Source organism: Squalius cephalus, assembly GCF_949319135.1.
Source record: "Squalius cephalus genome assembly, chromosome: 17".
Classification (NCBI taxonomy): domain Eukaryota; kingdom Metazoa; phylum Chordata; class Actinopteri; order Cypriniformes; family Leuciscidae; genus Squalius; species Squalius cephalus.
In genome coordinates, this window is record NC_137138.1 from 16,872,701 (window position 1) to 16,890,897 (window position 18,197).

Sequence of the window (18,197 nt, forward strand, 5' to 3'; positions counted from 1 at the left end):
CTTCAAGAGGAAGCAATTCATCTACTTTTAGTCTTAGTTTCTAAATTTATCTGTTTTTTTTCCAGGAACAATCAGTCATTATGCCCTAAGAATTTGAGCCAGGAAGACACGGAAAAGCATGTTCAGCCATAAGTATTAGGGTGTATCATCAAAATGTGAGTCTTGTATAAACATTTCTTTAATTCCTGTTCATCTCCAGAAAATCAAAGCACTTGCCCTGTGAGCCTTCCAAGTGAATTAGCATAATGAGCCACCAAGGGTAGAGCTACCTGGATTACCTTATCAATTTGCAACCCTGGCTCCAACTGCGAGTCAATTTGAGAAAGCACCCAATTAACTTATATTAAAAAGTCAACATAATTATGTTGATGAGAAGTCTCTTTCATATTGAGGGAAGAAATATCTAACAGGAAGTTTTTTTTTCTCTGAATACTTTTGAACTGATTACACCTAATAACAGTGCTTTCAGTAATGTCATAGTCAAGACTTTCACTTTTATATTTCCAATTGTTTTTTTTTTTTGATCAATTTCTTCACTTTTCTTTCATTTTTTAAAACCCTTGCATTACTTGCATTGAAAAAAAATGTTGCTGCCTTAAATTAAGTCAAATCAACTTGGATGTTTAAGTCATTTCAACTTAAATTACACTAAACTGACTTAAAAAAATGATTGATTGAATATGTTATTAAATTGATTAACTTATTTTGATGAGTTAAAGCAATGTAATAACATGTTGCCATAACTTATTGATCATATCATTTTTTACAGTGTGTTTTATTCCAATGTCATTCAAAAAGCTGAGTGCATTTACAGTATACCTTTTTCAAATTAACACGGTTAACATTGAATCCTTGATCCTAAATATATATATTTCTAATGGAATATATTCCATTCCAATCTTCCATTCAATTTTTATGTCTGTGCATGTGTTCAGAGAAAGCGAAAGAAACAGAGGTAACGCCACTAGAGGCACCCTTTTTCTCTAAAGACCTTACACTGTTGCACATTGTGAACACCCATGGTAACCATGTTCCTACTTAAATATTTTGTTATAGTTAGCTGCAGTGGTATTAGTACCACTGAAAATTGTATTATTAGTAGGCTATGTTATTATTATGATAGTTTGAATGATATCCAAAATATACATATTGACACAATGGTAAATATGTTTAAGTTATGGTTTTATTAACAATAAACACAGTAGGCTAACTGTATAACTGCACTGATGGCATTCTGCCGAAAACTATAATAGTTACAATTGCACTTTTTTTTTTTTTTTTTTTTTTTTTGAGGGGCAGGGAAGCCTCTTTCTTCTGATCAACAGGGTGTTTTTACAGAAACAAACAAATTTGTCTTTTAAAAAAATCTGTTCAATAACATCAAGATACCCGGTTCAGTAGGCGATAAGGATTGAATTAAATGCATTGACGTTCTTTTTGAATGGGTATTTGTTCCCGCCCTTTCCCAGCATCTCATAACGCGCAGCTCCCGTTGCTCTAGGTGAAGCTCAACTCACTCCGGAGCTTCAGAATGAAGCAGGTGTCCAACATGGCGAACACGAGCAACGGATCTCTCGCTACTCTCCTCATTTTATTCACCATTTCGGCAGCTATCCATACAGGTAGGAACTGTGCTTTTCTTTTAATCTGCTTGTATTTTAAGGCAAAAATGGTTGAGCCAGCTCGACGGACATTCGCCGCCTGCGGAGATTTGTACACAGTGTGGCGTCTTGATTGAAAGTGATAGTTCAAAGTACCGACGGGTTACAAAGTTAGATATGTGTTGTCGAAACTGAAGCGGTCGTGTGAAATGTGGGTTTTCTGGTCATTTTTGTTAACTTTGACGCGATAAAGTCTGCAGTTGCTTTTGCTGCGGGTCTCTCTCTCGTGCGGGGGAAGCGGGATGTTTCTCTTCCTTAGGCTACATGAACTGAGATTGTTTCACCAGCAAATTAGTTGCGGTAAAGCTAGAACCAGACACATTGTAAAGATGTTATCACTATATTAGCAGCCTTTTGGAGAGCGGAACATACACGGAGCTTTATTGAACGCAAAGCAGCGTTCTGAAATAACAGCTTCTGTTCCAATGGATTATTGTAATGGATTTGTTTATCAATTTATGTTTCTTTAAGTGACATTGTTCTTGTTTGTGGTTCTCGAATCACATTTTATTTATTGCAGTCTTTTTGAGTCCTTGCGAGTTTGCAAGTCATTGGAATGGATTATGAAAAGATGGAGCAGTTGCATCTGCATCACGGACCGCGATGCTTCGGCTTCATGCAGCTCGCATAAGCATGTAAATAAGTTCCTTTAAGTTTAAGGAATAAGTTTAGGAATACGCATGAACGTCGTTGTTTATCACCTTATGTTTTTGTTTTAAAGGGACAGTTCTCCTAAGATTTAAAATGGTCGTCATTTTCTGTTCCTCATGTTCTTTCAAATCCAAAACACAAAAGGAGATGTTAGGCAGAATGACAGCCTCAGTCACCATTCACTTTTATTTTATGGAAAAAGATGCAATGAAAGTGAATGGTGACGTGAAGCTGTCAGTCTAGCATTTTTTTGCGTCTTTTTCTGTGCCCCACGGAAGAAAGATAGTCATACAGCTTTGGCAATCCACATGGAACAACATGAGGGTGAATAAATGACAGAAATGTCATTTTTGTGTGAACTGTCCCTTTAAGTCAGAGTAGCGCAATGAGTGTGACCGCTCGCTCTAAACTGGCTGCATCCGCGCGCTGTTTCTCTGTAGCCTACTACTGTTCTCATTTCTCGATACATAAATATCCAAACTTTAGGGGCTGTGGTTAAAACAAACACATCACATTTGGGAAAACATTAAAATAATTAACATGGTCTTGCTCGTGGCACTGCCAAGATTTTCCTCCGTCACTCAACGCAGTCTCTAAGTAGCCTAACAGACTGACCTTTTATTTACCCGCTCTTATATTTTATGTCCGCTTTCTTTATAGAATACTATTCTTTATATAGTATAGGCTATTCATTCTTGTCAACAGAAGTCGCAGTGTTCAAACGTAGTCAACAAGTGCAGGTCTTTTCGCTTGGTAAAATAACAACGTCTTGGTCGATGCTCGTGCTGCCTCTGCTCAGAAGCTGCATATGGGCTAATAAGCATCGCTTCGGAAGCGTAGTTTTGTCCCTTTGCGACAATTGTAACTTGGAGTCGCTCGTATGCAGTGTAGATGGTGTCTATTATCCCTCCGGATAACGATGCTCGGACAACGTGTGCAGTCATAAAGCTGCTTTCACTTTTGTAGGAGAAATAGTCCGTGATTGGAAAATCACATCGTGTCAAAACAAGGGACTTTCTTCACCCTGCCTTACCTTTCTTTATGCGTTTCGTTGCTGTGCTTGGTGCCAGCGATAGCGTACATAGATAGGCTATAGCATGAAAAACCGGTTTTCTTATCAAGTTTCTTGATGTTCTCATAGAATGATTTTTGCGCAATAGACACGATCTTGCAATCATTCTGAAATCGACATGTTACAATATCATCTATTTGATCTGTAGTGTGGAGTCAGTATAATGTGATGATGAGTAATACAGTTATTTCAGCAAACCTTTTGTGGTTAGTCTATCATTACTTGAACAACTGTGTGTAGGTGGCAGTCAATATTTCTAACAAAAACTCTGGCACATTATGTAGGGGGCATATCTATGCTCATTAAACAGTTGACTCTTGTCTGAATGTATAACAGTGTGGTTTTATTGTGTTTACATGACTGTAGCAAAATATTATGATATGATATATGATAAAGGGTTTGAACTGTGTTTGCATTAGCACCCTCACTGCTAGAGAAAACAAACCCTTACAATTACTTAAATGCCTTTTATAATGTGTCAACTAGCATTTCCTATATACCAGCTAACCATCACTGTTGCTTCCAAACTTGTGCAAAATCTCCATCAATTTACTCTTACTACCCCCTCTGACTCTGTAAATGCTTGGAATCTCTTCTGTGCCCATTGTTTGGAGGCTTTAAGCATTGTTTAATTGTGCTTTTGTGTTTCCACACAATGTCTTTGAATGTAAAGGACAGAGATGTATGCTTAACAGCCCTGCTGTGACAGTCTCACATTTCAAGGAATCCCTTAATTTTCCATTAGCCAGTGATACTGCTTTCAAATTAGATGAACGTTTGGTACACAACATATAGCACATATCATTTGTTTAGGGCCTGCAGCAAACAAGTATATATGGAAATAGAGAAAAGGCAAGCAGCAGCTTAACCAGGTTGCTGTTATTAGACGTTTCTTCCCATTTGAAGTGTCTATTATTTGTTTTGCTCCACTTGGCTGTCAGACTAATACCTTACAGAGTGAAAATGAAAATGGCTGGGGGAGAAGCTAATCCACATAAGAATATTTTGAGGATTACGGCTGGAATCTGCCATGCCCGCCTCACTATTGATTGGTTGCTTTGCTCTGTAAAAATGACAGCGCAAGGAGAGACTAGAGCTCTCTTAATTCTTTCAGTTTGGACTGTATCTAGAGAGATTACTGGTGTTATTGGTAATGTTTTTGTTATACTTGTGTGAGTGGATGACACATTCTTATGGTGTCATATGGTGTATATTTCTATTATACCATTTCGCTCAGTTGCTAAGTTTATGGCATGGCTCAATTATTTGGTGACTGAAAATGAAATACTGTGCGCGTCATGATTAGAAAATCAGGGAGAGATAAATTGTCATCTGGATTGGATGTTTTGAATTGGAGAAATAGCCTATACTTTAAGCAAAGGTCAGGTTGTGCCTCAGCCTAAACACCACTTTGACAGACGTGATGATAATGATTGATGAGTCAAGATGCTAAAAACAATACAAAACTCAACCACTAGATGATCATTGAACTCATTGACTTTGACAAAGACAAAAGCCCTATTCAAACCCATTGTGAACATGGCTCATGGATTAAATTATGTTTGTATTTCAGTAAATAAAGGCAGTTGTGTCCTGATTAAAATTCTGTAATAACATTCCCTTGTTTCTGCACAATGGAGGCCACAAAGGCAAAATACATGCTGACCAGCATATGAGTTGTTTGATCCTAATTTCTTCGAAATTGCTCTTTGTTTGGGTGAAATGTCCAACAAGGATGCTTTATTGTACAGAAGCCAAACTGGGATGCTTCTTTGCTGAGTAAGAGAATCCCCAAGAATTCATTGTCATGCAATCAGCCGCTCCATGTATCTCCCAAAACAAACAAAACATGCTTTAAAAAGTGCTTCAGACACTGAATTGCATTTTAGTAGTTCTCAGACAGTTCATTTCTCAGTTCTCAGACATCAGACAAGTTTTTTATTAATTCATATCTTAATCTACATTATCAGATAAATAGATTATATATTCATTTGACATATTTATGTATTATATATTTGTTTCCTTTAATATTAGAGACGGAAAAAAAAAAGGCAATTTATTTCAATCACTGAATTGTTTCATTGAACATTATTTATAATCTGTCATTATGCAGTTGCGCCTTGATGCTTGGTGGAAGCTGAGACTGTTTTTTAACGCTCAATGTGACTGTTAAATTGTTTTGCAGACAGCTGATGAACCAAAGGGTCAAATTGTGAAACACAGCACCACCACAACTTCCCACATTCCATCTTTTGTTGGATAGCTGCTGATGATTAGCAGTTTAACTCATCATTATATTGCAGCTCACACTGAGCAAGTTCTCATTAAATAGAGATTACTAGCATCCATTAGCATTACCATTAAGACCAATTCACCCACTCAGATGTCTTGTGTATAAGGTTAATCGCTGCTCTTTTCTCAAAATATATCTATTCCCATCAAGAGACAGGAGATATGTACTGTATATGTTATCATAAAGTAAGGTCCCTTGGGAGGCACATCCATTTATTTTCTAGCTGTACAAATAAGGATTTAGTGCTCTCTGATAAGCACCAATGAGTTTTTCCTCTTGCAGTACACATGAAGATAAAAGATGACTCTTTGGTTCAGAAATCACTACAGTCAAATGCTTGGAGGTTGGTCTGTTCATATTTCGGAAATCTCAAGACGCTGGATTACATATTTAGTCCATCCAGCAAGAATTGAACTTGTTGGATCCATTGAAGATGTTAAATGGCTTGGAAATTGTTGACTCTTCTTTCTGGATAACAATTTGTTCTTTGATAGTTCTCTTTGTTCACAGCTTGTATTGTTCAGAGCTTTTTGTAGCTTTGAGTCGCAGCATGCAGACAAAAAGATAAATGTGCACGCAATCTTTTGGAGTTTCAGTCCATTCATTACAGCCAATGCACAAGCGCTTGGCTAGCCTATTTTTTGCGCTTGTCATTTTATTGTGGTCTGACATTGAATCATTGGGTACATTACAATTTGTATCTCACTCCCCGTTTCATCTACTTATTTAAGATCGCCGGGGCTTTATATCAGCATGGCTGACACTCATCATTCTGTCCCCTTCACACTACCTTAGTGTTTATTAATATTATTTTATCAGGTCACACTTGAAGAGCAAATGTGAAAGGCAGTGCGTACAGGCAATGTTTGTTTTACAATGGAAAAAATGTAGCCATTTGTACTGGCTCCTCTGACCTACTATGTCAAAAGGATTCGTTTTTCCTAATAAAACAAAATAGGTCAGGCTGTAATCTCTGTGTCTGGTGAAATGCTGTACGGTGGCCCGCTGGGGTGATCTGCGATTCATCTAACCACACGGCAAGAATTCCTCAGTACTCTGGAAGTGGCATGTCTTGGGTCAACATCAGATTAAAAATAGTGTTTGTATTTGCTAACTTGCCACAGGGATTGTAGTTTTCATGTCAGTATCAAAGGCAGATTAGAATTGCATTTAACTGTTATTAATGATCTGGATTCCCTTGAAACATTTTAGGAGAATTTATTATTTTTTTGTGCAATATGTGCCAAAAAACAGAGCAGCCTTACCTTATAAATCTTCAGTCAAGTCAAGTGGTTTATTACTTGTGTCCATGGCAGGGAAAGAAACAAAATAGTGTTAAATAGGTGGTTGTTGGACTATTGTGACTCATCCCTAAAATATAGTCAGTAATCACAGACTGTTTACAGTTAGGGGCTTTGTACAAATGAGCTAGACAGATGGGTGTAGAATGCCGCATTAGTTAAGTAGATACTGTGCATGTGCAGAGAACCAGTATTGCAAATCTACATAGTATTGCAGTCAGTGGCGTAGCAAGTAGGGCTGAACGATACATCGAATTTTCATCGTCATCGCGATATGAACTCGCGCGATGAACACATCGCAACAGACAGCCTGACACGATGAATAACACCTGGTTCAGATTACAAGATTTTTGTGTCTGTTACGATAGTCACGGTGTCAGATTACACGATTTTGACTCCTAAAATCTTGTCGTGTCATGGACGAGACATGTCAGACTACACGTTGCTTTCCGACCAGTCATCGCGTGCCGTCACACGCACACATTCACTCGCAAACATTCACTGGCGCACACACACACACACACACTGTCCCTCGCTCACTCACTCGCGCGCACACACACACACACACACACACACACACACACACACACACACACACACACACACACACACACACACACACACACACATACACACACATACACACACACTCACTGTCCCTCGCTCACTCACTCGCGCACACACACACACACACACACACACACACTCACTGTCCCTCGCTGTCCCTCGCTCACTCACTCGCGCTAAATCGCGTAATCTGAATAGACGTACAATGTCTATTTAAAAAAAAAAAAAAAAATGCAGGAATTGTTGTTAGCTATAGCTAACATTCACATTTGAATATTTATCGCAAGTCATATCGTCATCGCAATATTAAACAATGTTATCGCACATCGCAGCTTTTCCTCATATCGTGCAGCCCTAGTAGCAAGTCAGTCCCGGGTCCATATGCCAAAAATATTTACATTTATAGATGTTCACTGTAGCCTATCAAGAAAATACCATACCAAACAATACCATAAATAAAACACACTTTACCCTACAACTTTTCACAACCTGGGGTGCGTTTCCCAAAGCCAACTATGGTCGCAAGTTCCGTCGTTACCAATAGAGTTCAATGGAAATTGCGATCATAGTTGGCCAATGATGCTTTTGGGAAACACACCCTAGAATGGAACTAAAAAAAAGTCAAAAATAACCAAGACTCAGCCAATGTTAATACTAAACTACTACATGCAAACACAAAAGATCTTAGCACAGTGGCCCAAAATGTAAAAACACAAAACTACTCACTAATTTTAGTTGCATTCTCCAGGCCTTTCTTTAGGCAGATTCATCCACGATGTCCTTGGTGTTTAATTCACGGCTTTGTGCATTCTCAATGGAAAGAATTACTAGTCCCGATAGTCTGTTCTGCGACATGGTGCTCCGCAAATAATTTTTTATTAGCTTCAGCTTTGAAAATGAGCGCTTCGTGGAAGGAACAGGAATGGTAAAAAAAAGAACTAAAACGGTGCAGATGATGCTGAAGCTAGATGTGATAGTTGTTCTGAACAGTAAAAAAACTGGCCAAATCTTGAACTGTTTTCATCCTAGAGATTTGTCTTTTAAAGGCTGTATGGAATGCGAACAACTGTTGTGGAAGTCTTTGTTGTATCTCTCCACTAACCTCTCACAATGTTTTCTTTTTTAATTTGGCGCGGTCATGTAGTGTCGTTAAAAAAATGATGCTGTAGTTCTACGGCAACCGCGGTGTGCAAAAAATAACAAATGCACACAAGAAATTACGGAGAAACAGGAAATTTCTGCACATGACATGAATACAAAAATATATTTATCGTGGCCATGAATTAAAAATGAATTCTCTCGTTTTAATTAAAAGGTTCCCCTGGGCGGGCCCTCAATCCGCCCGGGCCCATTTGCACATGCATGCCCAGACGCTATGCCATTGATTACAGTAAAGTTTTACGCTGAAGCAAAAACCAATTGAAGCAAAAACTACAAAACATGGATTTTATTGAAAAAAAAAACATGGTTACTCTTACGCATTAAAACAGTGTTGTAAAATAATCTATTCAACTTTAAAATAGAATAGCAGACACCAAGCCCCAAATGCCTGTAATCATGTGTTTTTATGCACTCCCTGAACAGATATTCAGTAATCCGGTCACTCAGAGCACATTGATGGACTCGCAGTAGTGTTTGGGAATAAGCTGCTTTCAGTCATTTTTGTCATCCACTGATGTCCCCGTCAGATTTGTCCATCAGCAAAGACATGTTATTGTGCTTTTTACATAAAGAAGAGACTCCAGGCCTAGGGAGATTTAGTTTATTTCAGCATAGCATTCCCAGGGTGTCCTTTAGAGCAGGAATGAACTGTCCTATGCTGCATTAAAGTTATTGCTGAGCTTCTTATGAAGTTTCTTTTATGTGTGCTCTGTGACCCCTTTAGAATCAAGTGTCCCCTTTAATGTGTGAATGTCTCTGGCTACAGCTCCATTTTGTGGTGTGGTTATTATGAGGGTAGTTATGTTCATTTCACAGCGATGCTCGAGCACTGAATTGGCGCACAAGTCAGATCTGCAAATTGGAATGTAGAAATGTTCATGCCGTGCTTGTTTATCTACTGAGTTTGTTATAAAAGTGGTTTGGTTCTTAACATTTGGACCATTTCAAAGCTGGAGAAAATGGCTTTCGTGTATATATTTTTAAGCAAGGATGCATTTGATCAAAAGTGACAGTACATTAACTTTTTTATAATTTTTTTTAATCTATTTCAAATAAATGTTCTTTTGAACATTATATTCTTCAAAGAATCCTAAAAAATCAAGAAAGCATGCCTAATTAATTGAAATCATGAAACTTGGCCTATACAATTTAACTAAAAATGTATTGAAAGTTGAACAAAAATAATTTTTTAGGGCCCTATGATGAAATTTTTAATTTTTTCCCCCCACATTCTGTGTTTTACGTTTTTATTTTTCTGGATTTCATTTTAATAGTTTAATTACATTTCAACAATCAAAAAGCTTTTCTAATCAATTGAATTCGTAAAACTTGATCAACTTAATTTATTATTATTACTTTTACAATAATATGAAATGTTGTTTTCAGAAATTGTTTTAATTTATCTGGATTTATGATTCAATACAAAAATATCAAAAGGGTGGTAATCAAATGAATGCATAAAACTTAAACAGTTTAATTAAGCTTCAGACAGCACTTGAACTGACAAAAACAAACAATTATGCTAAAATTCCCATTTTGTCTAGTATCCTCGAATGCACAGTCTCAAATGAGTTAAATGAAGTCTTAAATTAACTTAGAGTTGTGAGAAAAGGCGATGCATATCAGATCTGTGTGATGTGTAGCAGCGGCAGGTCTTAAAGTGGCAGCAGCCTAATAAACCTGCTGCTGTGATGTCTGTCATTACTAATCAAAGCAAAAGGGGAAAAAATATATATATTTATGTCCTACCTGGTAGAACTACCTGAAAATCTTAAAGCACCGTTTACAAGGTTACATGTGTCAAAACAATGAAAACTTTTCAATTTAGGTTTCAGAAGGGTGCTTGCGAGCGCCCCCTTTGCGGTCGATATGCGCCGTCAATGAACACTTTTCCGAGCCCGCACTGATGCGAGCACTGCAGCAGACTTCTTCCCGAGAGTCAAAATGGCGTTACGTCACGTAAGTGTGGACTCGTAGGAAGACCGTGAGTGCTTAGGGTGCCATTTGGGACAGGGCCATGGAGTTCACTGCATTCATTCACTGTGAACTGATCACTTGAGTGAAGAGCGCACTTCTCTTTGCACAGCTCAAACAGACAGTCTTTTGATAAGGACAATCTTATCAAAGATAAGACAGACAGGACTTATCGCGCTTTCGATTTTAGTTTGTTTCACTGACAGCAACGACGCAAAACACAACATAAGACCTTTTATGTTATTATGAGATTTCGGGCGCCACATTCTAGGTTAATGGGAAGTACTGAAATCTATTTCTGAAATCTCTTTGTATTTATCAACAAAGTTGATATTGTGGCAGGCCGCCACAGATGAATCAATGAATGGGAAACACGGTGTTATATTTACGTGCGTGCGTGCGTGCGTGCGTGCGTGCGTGCGTGCATATATGTGCGAGTGAATGTGTGTGTGAGACGGCTCGTGATGACTGATCGTAAAGCAACGTGTAGTCTGACATGTTTCCTGTCCACGACATGACAACATTTTTAGGAGTCAAAATCGTGTAATCTGACACAGTGACTATCGTAACATACAAAAAAATTGTGTAATCTGAACCAGGCATAACTATAACTATGGTATACTATGGTTATAAAAGTAGCGTACATCTTTTTCCAGCACTTCAAAACTATATCATATTTAAATGTTATTTTTAATGTGTTGCCCAAAACATTTTTGTTCATCCTTTAAAGATTGTCTCTATTTATAAAACTGAAAGTTTCAAGAAGTAGGAAAACTCACACTTATTTAAAATTACCATAAAATTAAATTACCATTGTAAACATAGCTGCTGAGGGCGCCGCTTATTGGCTATTTTCTCTCCCTAATATCTATTTTGTCACTCATTTTGCTTTTGAATTAATATTAAGACATTATGAATGATAATAATTAAAGTTAACTTTATCTATACACCTCAAATTAAGCTCAGTGCTTTGTCATCCCACAGTGCTACCAAACACTTTCTGTAGAACTTAGTGCCGCTGCCCTCAGATGTTAGTCTGGAGCCCTGTGATCTTAAAATAAAACTGCACCATAATTTCTGTACGTTAAGTCTATTTATTATCAAAGCATTTGTCTGTAATAGTTATTTAGGGGGAAAATGTGAAGGTGTGCCCCTAAATTTTCTGCTTGCGCTCCTAAAATTTTAAGTCAAGGGCTACAGCGCTCCTAATAAAAAAAGTTAGTCTGGAGCCCTGCTTTCAATTATACTGTAATGTTGAACAGCTATTATTAATGGCTACAATTGATAAAAAAAAAATCTAATTCAATGAGACATCAGTATCAGTATTGGTATCGGTATTGGTATACTGGCCTTCATCCGTATAAAAAGATGCCATTAAACAAATATTTAAAATATACTGTCTTTATGTTGTTTTTACATCAATTTGGAGATTAAATTATTACAATATAAAAATATATTAAAAACTTTGACATTAGTTATGAAATAAATAAGCTTTTTTTTATCGATTGACAGCAATATGGCAATGGCATAGGGTGACAGCAAAGGGTGGTGTGGCGCAATGGATAAGACACCTGCCTTTGGTGTGAGAGACCCGGGTTCGAATCCACTGTGAGACACCAATGTGTCCCTGAGCAAGACACTTAACCCCTAGTTGCTCCAGAGGCGTGCGACCTCTGACATATATAGCAATTGTAAGTCGCTTTGGATAAAAGCGTCAGCTAAATGAATAAATGTAAATGTAAAATGTAAATGCAATATTAAAAATATATTAATGTAATGCAATTTACAGCATACAGAACAGTACTGTATAACTACATTATTTTACTGTTTGTAATTTAATATTTCTACTCTGGATTATACTATATTGTAATATATATATTCATGCATTAGTGCTAAATATTACTATAGTAATTACTAATGATATTATAATTATATAATATAGTTATTTTATACATAAATCTGTTAGTTAGTAATATTATAATACTTTTATTCAGAATAACATTACAAATCAAAAGGCAATCCAAATTTTTTTTTTTATTCAATCAATATATTAAAACATTTCAAAATATTTGGTACTATGTTTGTTACCTAGAGTACAGCGCAGCAGCAGTTTTCTGCCATGAAAGCCTTTTAAGTGTGCAAGAATATAGGTTAAATGATAACACATACACTGTTGCCTATAGGCCTATATACAGTATGTATTTCATACACTCCAACAATCTTGGTAAATAAATACTTAAATACTTTTGATATAATACTTTTGATCAACTTTTCAAAAATTAATGAAAAAAATGATAATTTACCGACCCCAACTTTTAAATGGTATATTTACGGCTTAAAATTTGTATTAGTTTAATGTTTTTGTTTTTGTGAGTATGTCATCGGTTTAACTAGACTTTAAAATATCCGGTCACCAATGTTGTCTCGCATGAAGATTTGTTTAATCATCTTTTTTGCTAGGATGTCTAATCCAGTAATTTGTGGATTCTTAAATACTCGATATGATTTCGTGATAAGTGTGATGAAATAAAGGATATTAGCTTGCCTTAAGGTCTTAAAGGCTCATGCAATTGACTAGCAACCCTCCTTGTGTGCTTATGCCATGTAGACAAAATCTTCCCAATCTGGATTTTTTAATCCTGCTATTTTAGGGGGTTCTTCTTTTGTCCCCCTACTGTGCTGACAACAGACATATTTGGGCTTCAGACAAGAGCTTAGTTAAAGAAGCCATCTGGCTTTTTTTTTCTTCAGGTCAGACAGTCACCCCTGAACAGTAACAAGACAGAAGGCACAGATAGGATGGCAAGCTACCCTTTCTGGGTTGAGAAAAGAGGAAATTGTTGTAGAATTGGAAGATTATGGTTCAGGGCATACAGTGGCATGTGGAATTCAAGTCAGATGAACATAAAGCAGATATAGAGACAGAGGAGATAATGATGAAATGAAAGTTTTATGATGTATTATAACGTTTGGCTTCCCTTCCCAGTGGTATTCTAAAGCAGTTGGGATGGTTGTCCACAAAGCAAGTGGTGGTTGATGACAAAAATACGATCTCCATACAAATGCCATATTTTAATTCCACAGGGTCTCGTTTCACAGCTTGAAAATTATGGAGATACGTAAGTGATGTGCTGCGCTCATTTTTGTGTACTGCAAATTGTGGCTGTGAAGTGTTTGGCCTTGTGTACATTGTTGTGAAAGGGGCTGGTGGGGGACTCGACAATGTTTTTCTTGGATCATCTAGTACCTTCTCTTCAAGCGCAACTGTCTGCCAAATGCTGAGCCTGTGCACACTGAATATTATTGCAGATCTTTGAGATTCCTCCCACATTTCTTTGAAATGTGCCTAAAAAAAGCTTGCTCAGTTGGCAGTTTTGTCTTCATGCTGATTTTCACAGAAGGTTAAAGTCTTATATGCAGTTAAAGGTTGTTTTTTTTTCTTTCCACTTTTCACTTTTCACTATGGATTCACTAGTACTTTTCCAGCATGAATAGACAATTTTTTTTCTTTTCAAGATGTATATATTTTTTTTTTTGTGGATATAAATGTAATTTCAATTGTGCTGTGTGTTTTGACGTGTACCATTTATGTGCATCCATGGCTCATCGAATGTGGTCTAATAAGAGTGGTCTAATGACTCCGTTAGATTATCAGCCTTTAGTGGCAGCACGAAAAACGCCACGCAGCCACAAGTTCATGATATATATGTCTATTTCAGTCTCAAAATAGGGCCCCTGCTGTAATATCAGTCACACTAATAGATAATTCATGCTTCGATACCCTCGCCTGCACAACCGCAATCCCGAGAGAGCAGGCACCTTACCTTGCTCATTCCTTTGAAGTTTGCTCTATCAAACTTCCAGGGCTGTGCTACAATCAGGACCCCATGGAAACACGGAGATTATGGTGCAGCTCGGCTTGTCTTTTGAGAATAATCAGCTGAACCTGTGGGGAGGGAGGCCTGCAGTTTTCTTCTAAACACTGCCAATCACAAAAAAGGCAGTGTGGTCCCCAGTTCTCTGTGAGATTGATGCATGCATATATGGGTCGGGAATGGTGTCTCTGTTGCTTTTGAGGCTACATTTTATTCGTAAATGTGCCTGCTGCTATTTGTCTTTTATCCCTTCCTCTGTCTAGTCTGCACTTCAATTAGGATTCACTGTATCGGTGCCATGTTGTTTGGTGGCATGTACCTGCATCATTCTGTTCCAATTTGGATCTAATTGGTCTAATTAAATCTAATGACTTCCTTTATAATTCCACTGCCCTATTTAAGGACCATGATAAAGTGCTAAGAGTGGGGCGTGCGTGTAGTCTCTAATGGGGAGCGATAGTGCACTGGATGTGGTGTAGGTGGATACTTTGTTCTACCCTGAGTTTTGTTATGCTCACACGGTTTTTCGTGCAGTATAATGTATGTTCGGTGTCATCACTTGTTTAGGCAGTTCAAATAAATGTGCTTCAGTCTTGTTCCAACCAATAAACCCTTGCAGAGTGCCTATTTAGGTCCTGCAATGTAATTTCCAGCAAAAAGAAGTTTATGAATCATTAAAATCACCCACTTAGTGTACTTTTCGTTAATTGCTAAATAATGCACCCGCTTATTCATGTTTTCTTAGCAGATGGCAAGAGGGAAGAACGAGTGTCTAGAAAGCTGGAAATAAACCCTGTAGATCCATTGAAGTTTTATTACAGATTTGTGAGTTTCTGTGTATAATGAGTAGATTATATTTAAGTCTAGGATTGAAATTATTCAGAACCAGTTAAATTTTTGTTTTAAACAAAAATTACTGGAAGCAAACAATTTTCATTGCACTCATATTCATAAACAGTTCTTGAACATCTGCATTATTCGGAAAGAAAACACACTAAAATATGTTGATAGCATCTCCTGTACAGCTCTTGAATCCCAGTGCAAGAAATATGCTTCATTTTGAGCTTGCAATCTGAATGAAAAGTGACGAGACCACTGCACTTTGTGTATGTAAAGGGCTTGTTCGTTCAAAAATGAAAAATCTGTCCAAACCTGTATGACTATTTTCTTCTTTTGTAGAACACAAAAGAAGATGCAAAATGTTTTTTTTTTTTTTTTTTTTTTTGGTCCATAAATTGAAAGTCAGCAGGGTCCAAACAAACTGAGACAGTTGTGATGTTCTTCAAAATATCATCATTTGTGTTTTGTAGAATAAATTGTCCTACAGGTTCGGGACGTCATTAAGGTTTAAAGGAGAACTTGGTAACTTTTTTAACTTAATAAAACTGTCTAGAAATCATTTGGATGGTTAAACAACCTATTCTGGTGATATTGATGACTTTCCCTGCTCCCCCCAGCGTTCCCAGGTGGAAAACCAACCTTGCAACTTGGGGACTGCCGTCCCGGTAAGACAGAAATTGGAAGTCTCGTGAGAAGCGAGAACGAGAACGAGCGCGAGCGCGAAACACGAATTGCTTTACGGCAATTCGACATAAACACACACGTCTCTCTTTTTCAGAAAAAAAAAATAGACTATTTAACAAGCTTCTATGCTTGGGATTGGCAGATGTCAAGAGTTGAAATCCACCAATCAGAGCTTTCCTCTTAAAAAGGAAAAAAACAAAAACAAATCTGTATCAGTGTCCCTACACTGTAGAAAAACAGCAGATGATTTGAAAACACAGACAAACATGTACGCTGGAGTTTTTGATTCCATGTGTGTGTAATACAGCCAGTCTGTTTCTTCACAAGGCCTTGTGCTGTTTGCTGCGACTAAATCTGCAATCAAACATTCTGAGTGATGAACTGTAATCAATCCAAACATGGCTCTTGACCATATTGTTTGTGACTGATTGTGTAATAAATGCAAGTCTTTTTTTTTTTTTTTTTTTTTGTTTCCTAATTTTATGAATCGGGAAACTAGATAAGTTAAAAATGCGCAAAATAAACCATGCTAACGAGTTGGCATTTCCTTGATTTGTGCTTATAGGTGAAAGTGCAACCTGATGAAATTTACAAATAAATTTCTCATGACAAAAAATCATGCTCTGTAATGAAGATTACAATTTATATAATTGTGATAGTCATTTTAATCATTGTGTATAATGGTTAAAATGATGAAGTTAGACTGATAAGACCAAATTAGAAAAATATGACAAAATTAACTACATTTATGTTCTCTGACAAAAATTAGTTGTCTGATCTTTCTCTTTGGATTACTGAAGCCTGTTAAATAATGCTAAAAATTATGAATCATTTAAATGGCTGACAAACAGACACATCTGCCTAATAGACATATTTGTTTACTTATTCTCAAGGCATATGCTGCAAAATTGTTGTGATTTGCTGTAGTCTTAATTTTCTTCAATGTAGTCTTCATTTTCTTCAAAGTTGTTTTAGTTGCTTTCTTCTGAAACAAAAGCCTGATCAGGGTTTGGTATAAAACAGAGTATAATGTGACTCATTGTGCTGTTAAATTCAGTGGTATGCATAGGACATGAGAACTAACTTGTCCTTGTTTAATTAATAATGGATAGCAGCTCAAACTTCTGGATTATTCTCCAAACACTCAGGGGAATTGTCTCATAAATACAGGCCTGATGAGTTCAGTTGTTTAGCAGCCACTAATTAATTTCAAACTTTATCAAACAGCGGACAGTGTACATATTCATTGGCCTTGGCATCTCACAAAGCCTGCCACAAAAACCCTCATGAAAAACCTATTACCAAAAATCATCTTCATCCTGTTCTTTCATAGAAATAATTACCTTCCTACTCGCAATCAGAGAAAACAATGGTAGAATACATTTTGAATGTATTCACAGTAAATCAGAGTTGGGGCAAACACAATTTTCAAGTGGTACACACTATTCACACTAGATTTCGTTTTAGTGACACTTAAGTTTATGCACCGTTGTGCAACTGAAACTCACATCGGGATGACCAATAAAATGGACACGCTCTAAACAAATGCAGGGAAATTACCTGAATTTCCTGTGGAGAATCAATAAAGAGTTAAATCTCAGCTTATAGGTTGCCTCAACAGAGCCAAAACACGCTCCACCTTTTGCCCTTAGGTTAGCCGTAAGAGGCTGGATTGTTGATTGTGCATAGATTTCCTGCCCTGTTTAGCTTTTGCACAGTCCAGCATAAAGTGTCCTCAAAGCATTCAGGGGCTCGGCGACGTTTCAGGAGATTAAAGGTTGTACAGCCTTAAGAAGCAAATCGATGCGTTCTCCTTGCTTCGAGATTGACTGCATATTGATTCACTTGGAACAGGAAGTGAGGTGATAAACAATGCTGTGATAAAAAATAAACTCAACACAGGGAATGTAGTAATCTCACAAGGTTGCCCTTTTAACAGCATATAAAGCCAGTTCCCGACCCACCCTCTGAGAGTTTCTTTGCTTTTTGCATCATCAGATATTCCCGCTGTTGTTGTTACTGTAGATATTTTCAGAGTATCGTTTGAGTCTCCTCTCATATGAAAAGCAAGTTGCGTCATTAGTGATAAAACATTACAGACAGGAGAACGTTTTGTGT

The 18,197-nt window shown here is 37.2% G+C and overlaps 1 protein-coding gene across 6 annotated transcripts in view; it reads left to right on the forward strand.

Moving 5' to 3' along the window:
- Positions 1–1,451: 1,451 nt before the first annotated feature.
- The window catches only part of cadm1a (cell adhesion molecule 1a), a 279,212-nt gene continuing 262,466 nt past the window's right edge, over positions 1,452–18,197 (forward strand). For all 6 annotated transcript variants that reach the window (XM_079898242.1, XM_079898244.1, XM_079898246.1 and 3 more), the window contains exon 1: positions 1,452–1,622. In XM_079898242.1, the coding sequence (XP_079754368.1) occupies positions 1,532–1,622 (91 nt within the window). In that variant the 5' untranslated portion in view covers positions 1,452–1,531. The remainder of the gene's footprint in view (positions 1,623–18,197) is intronic.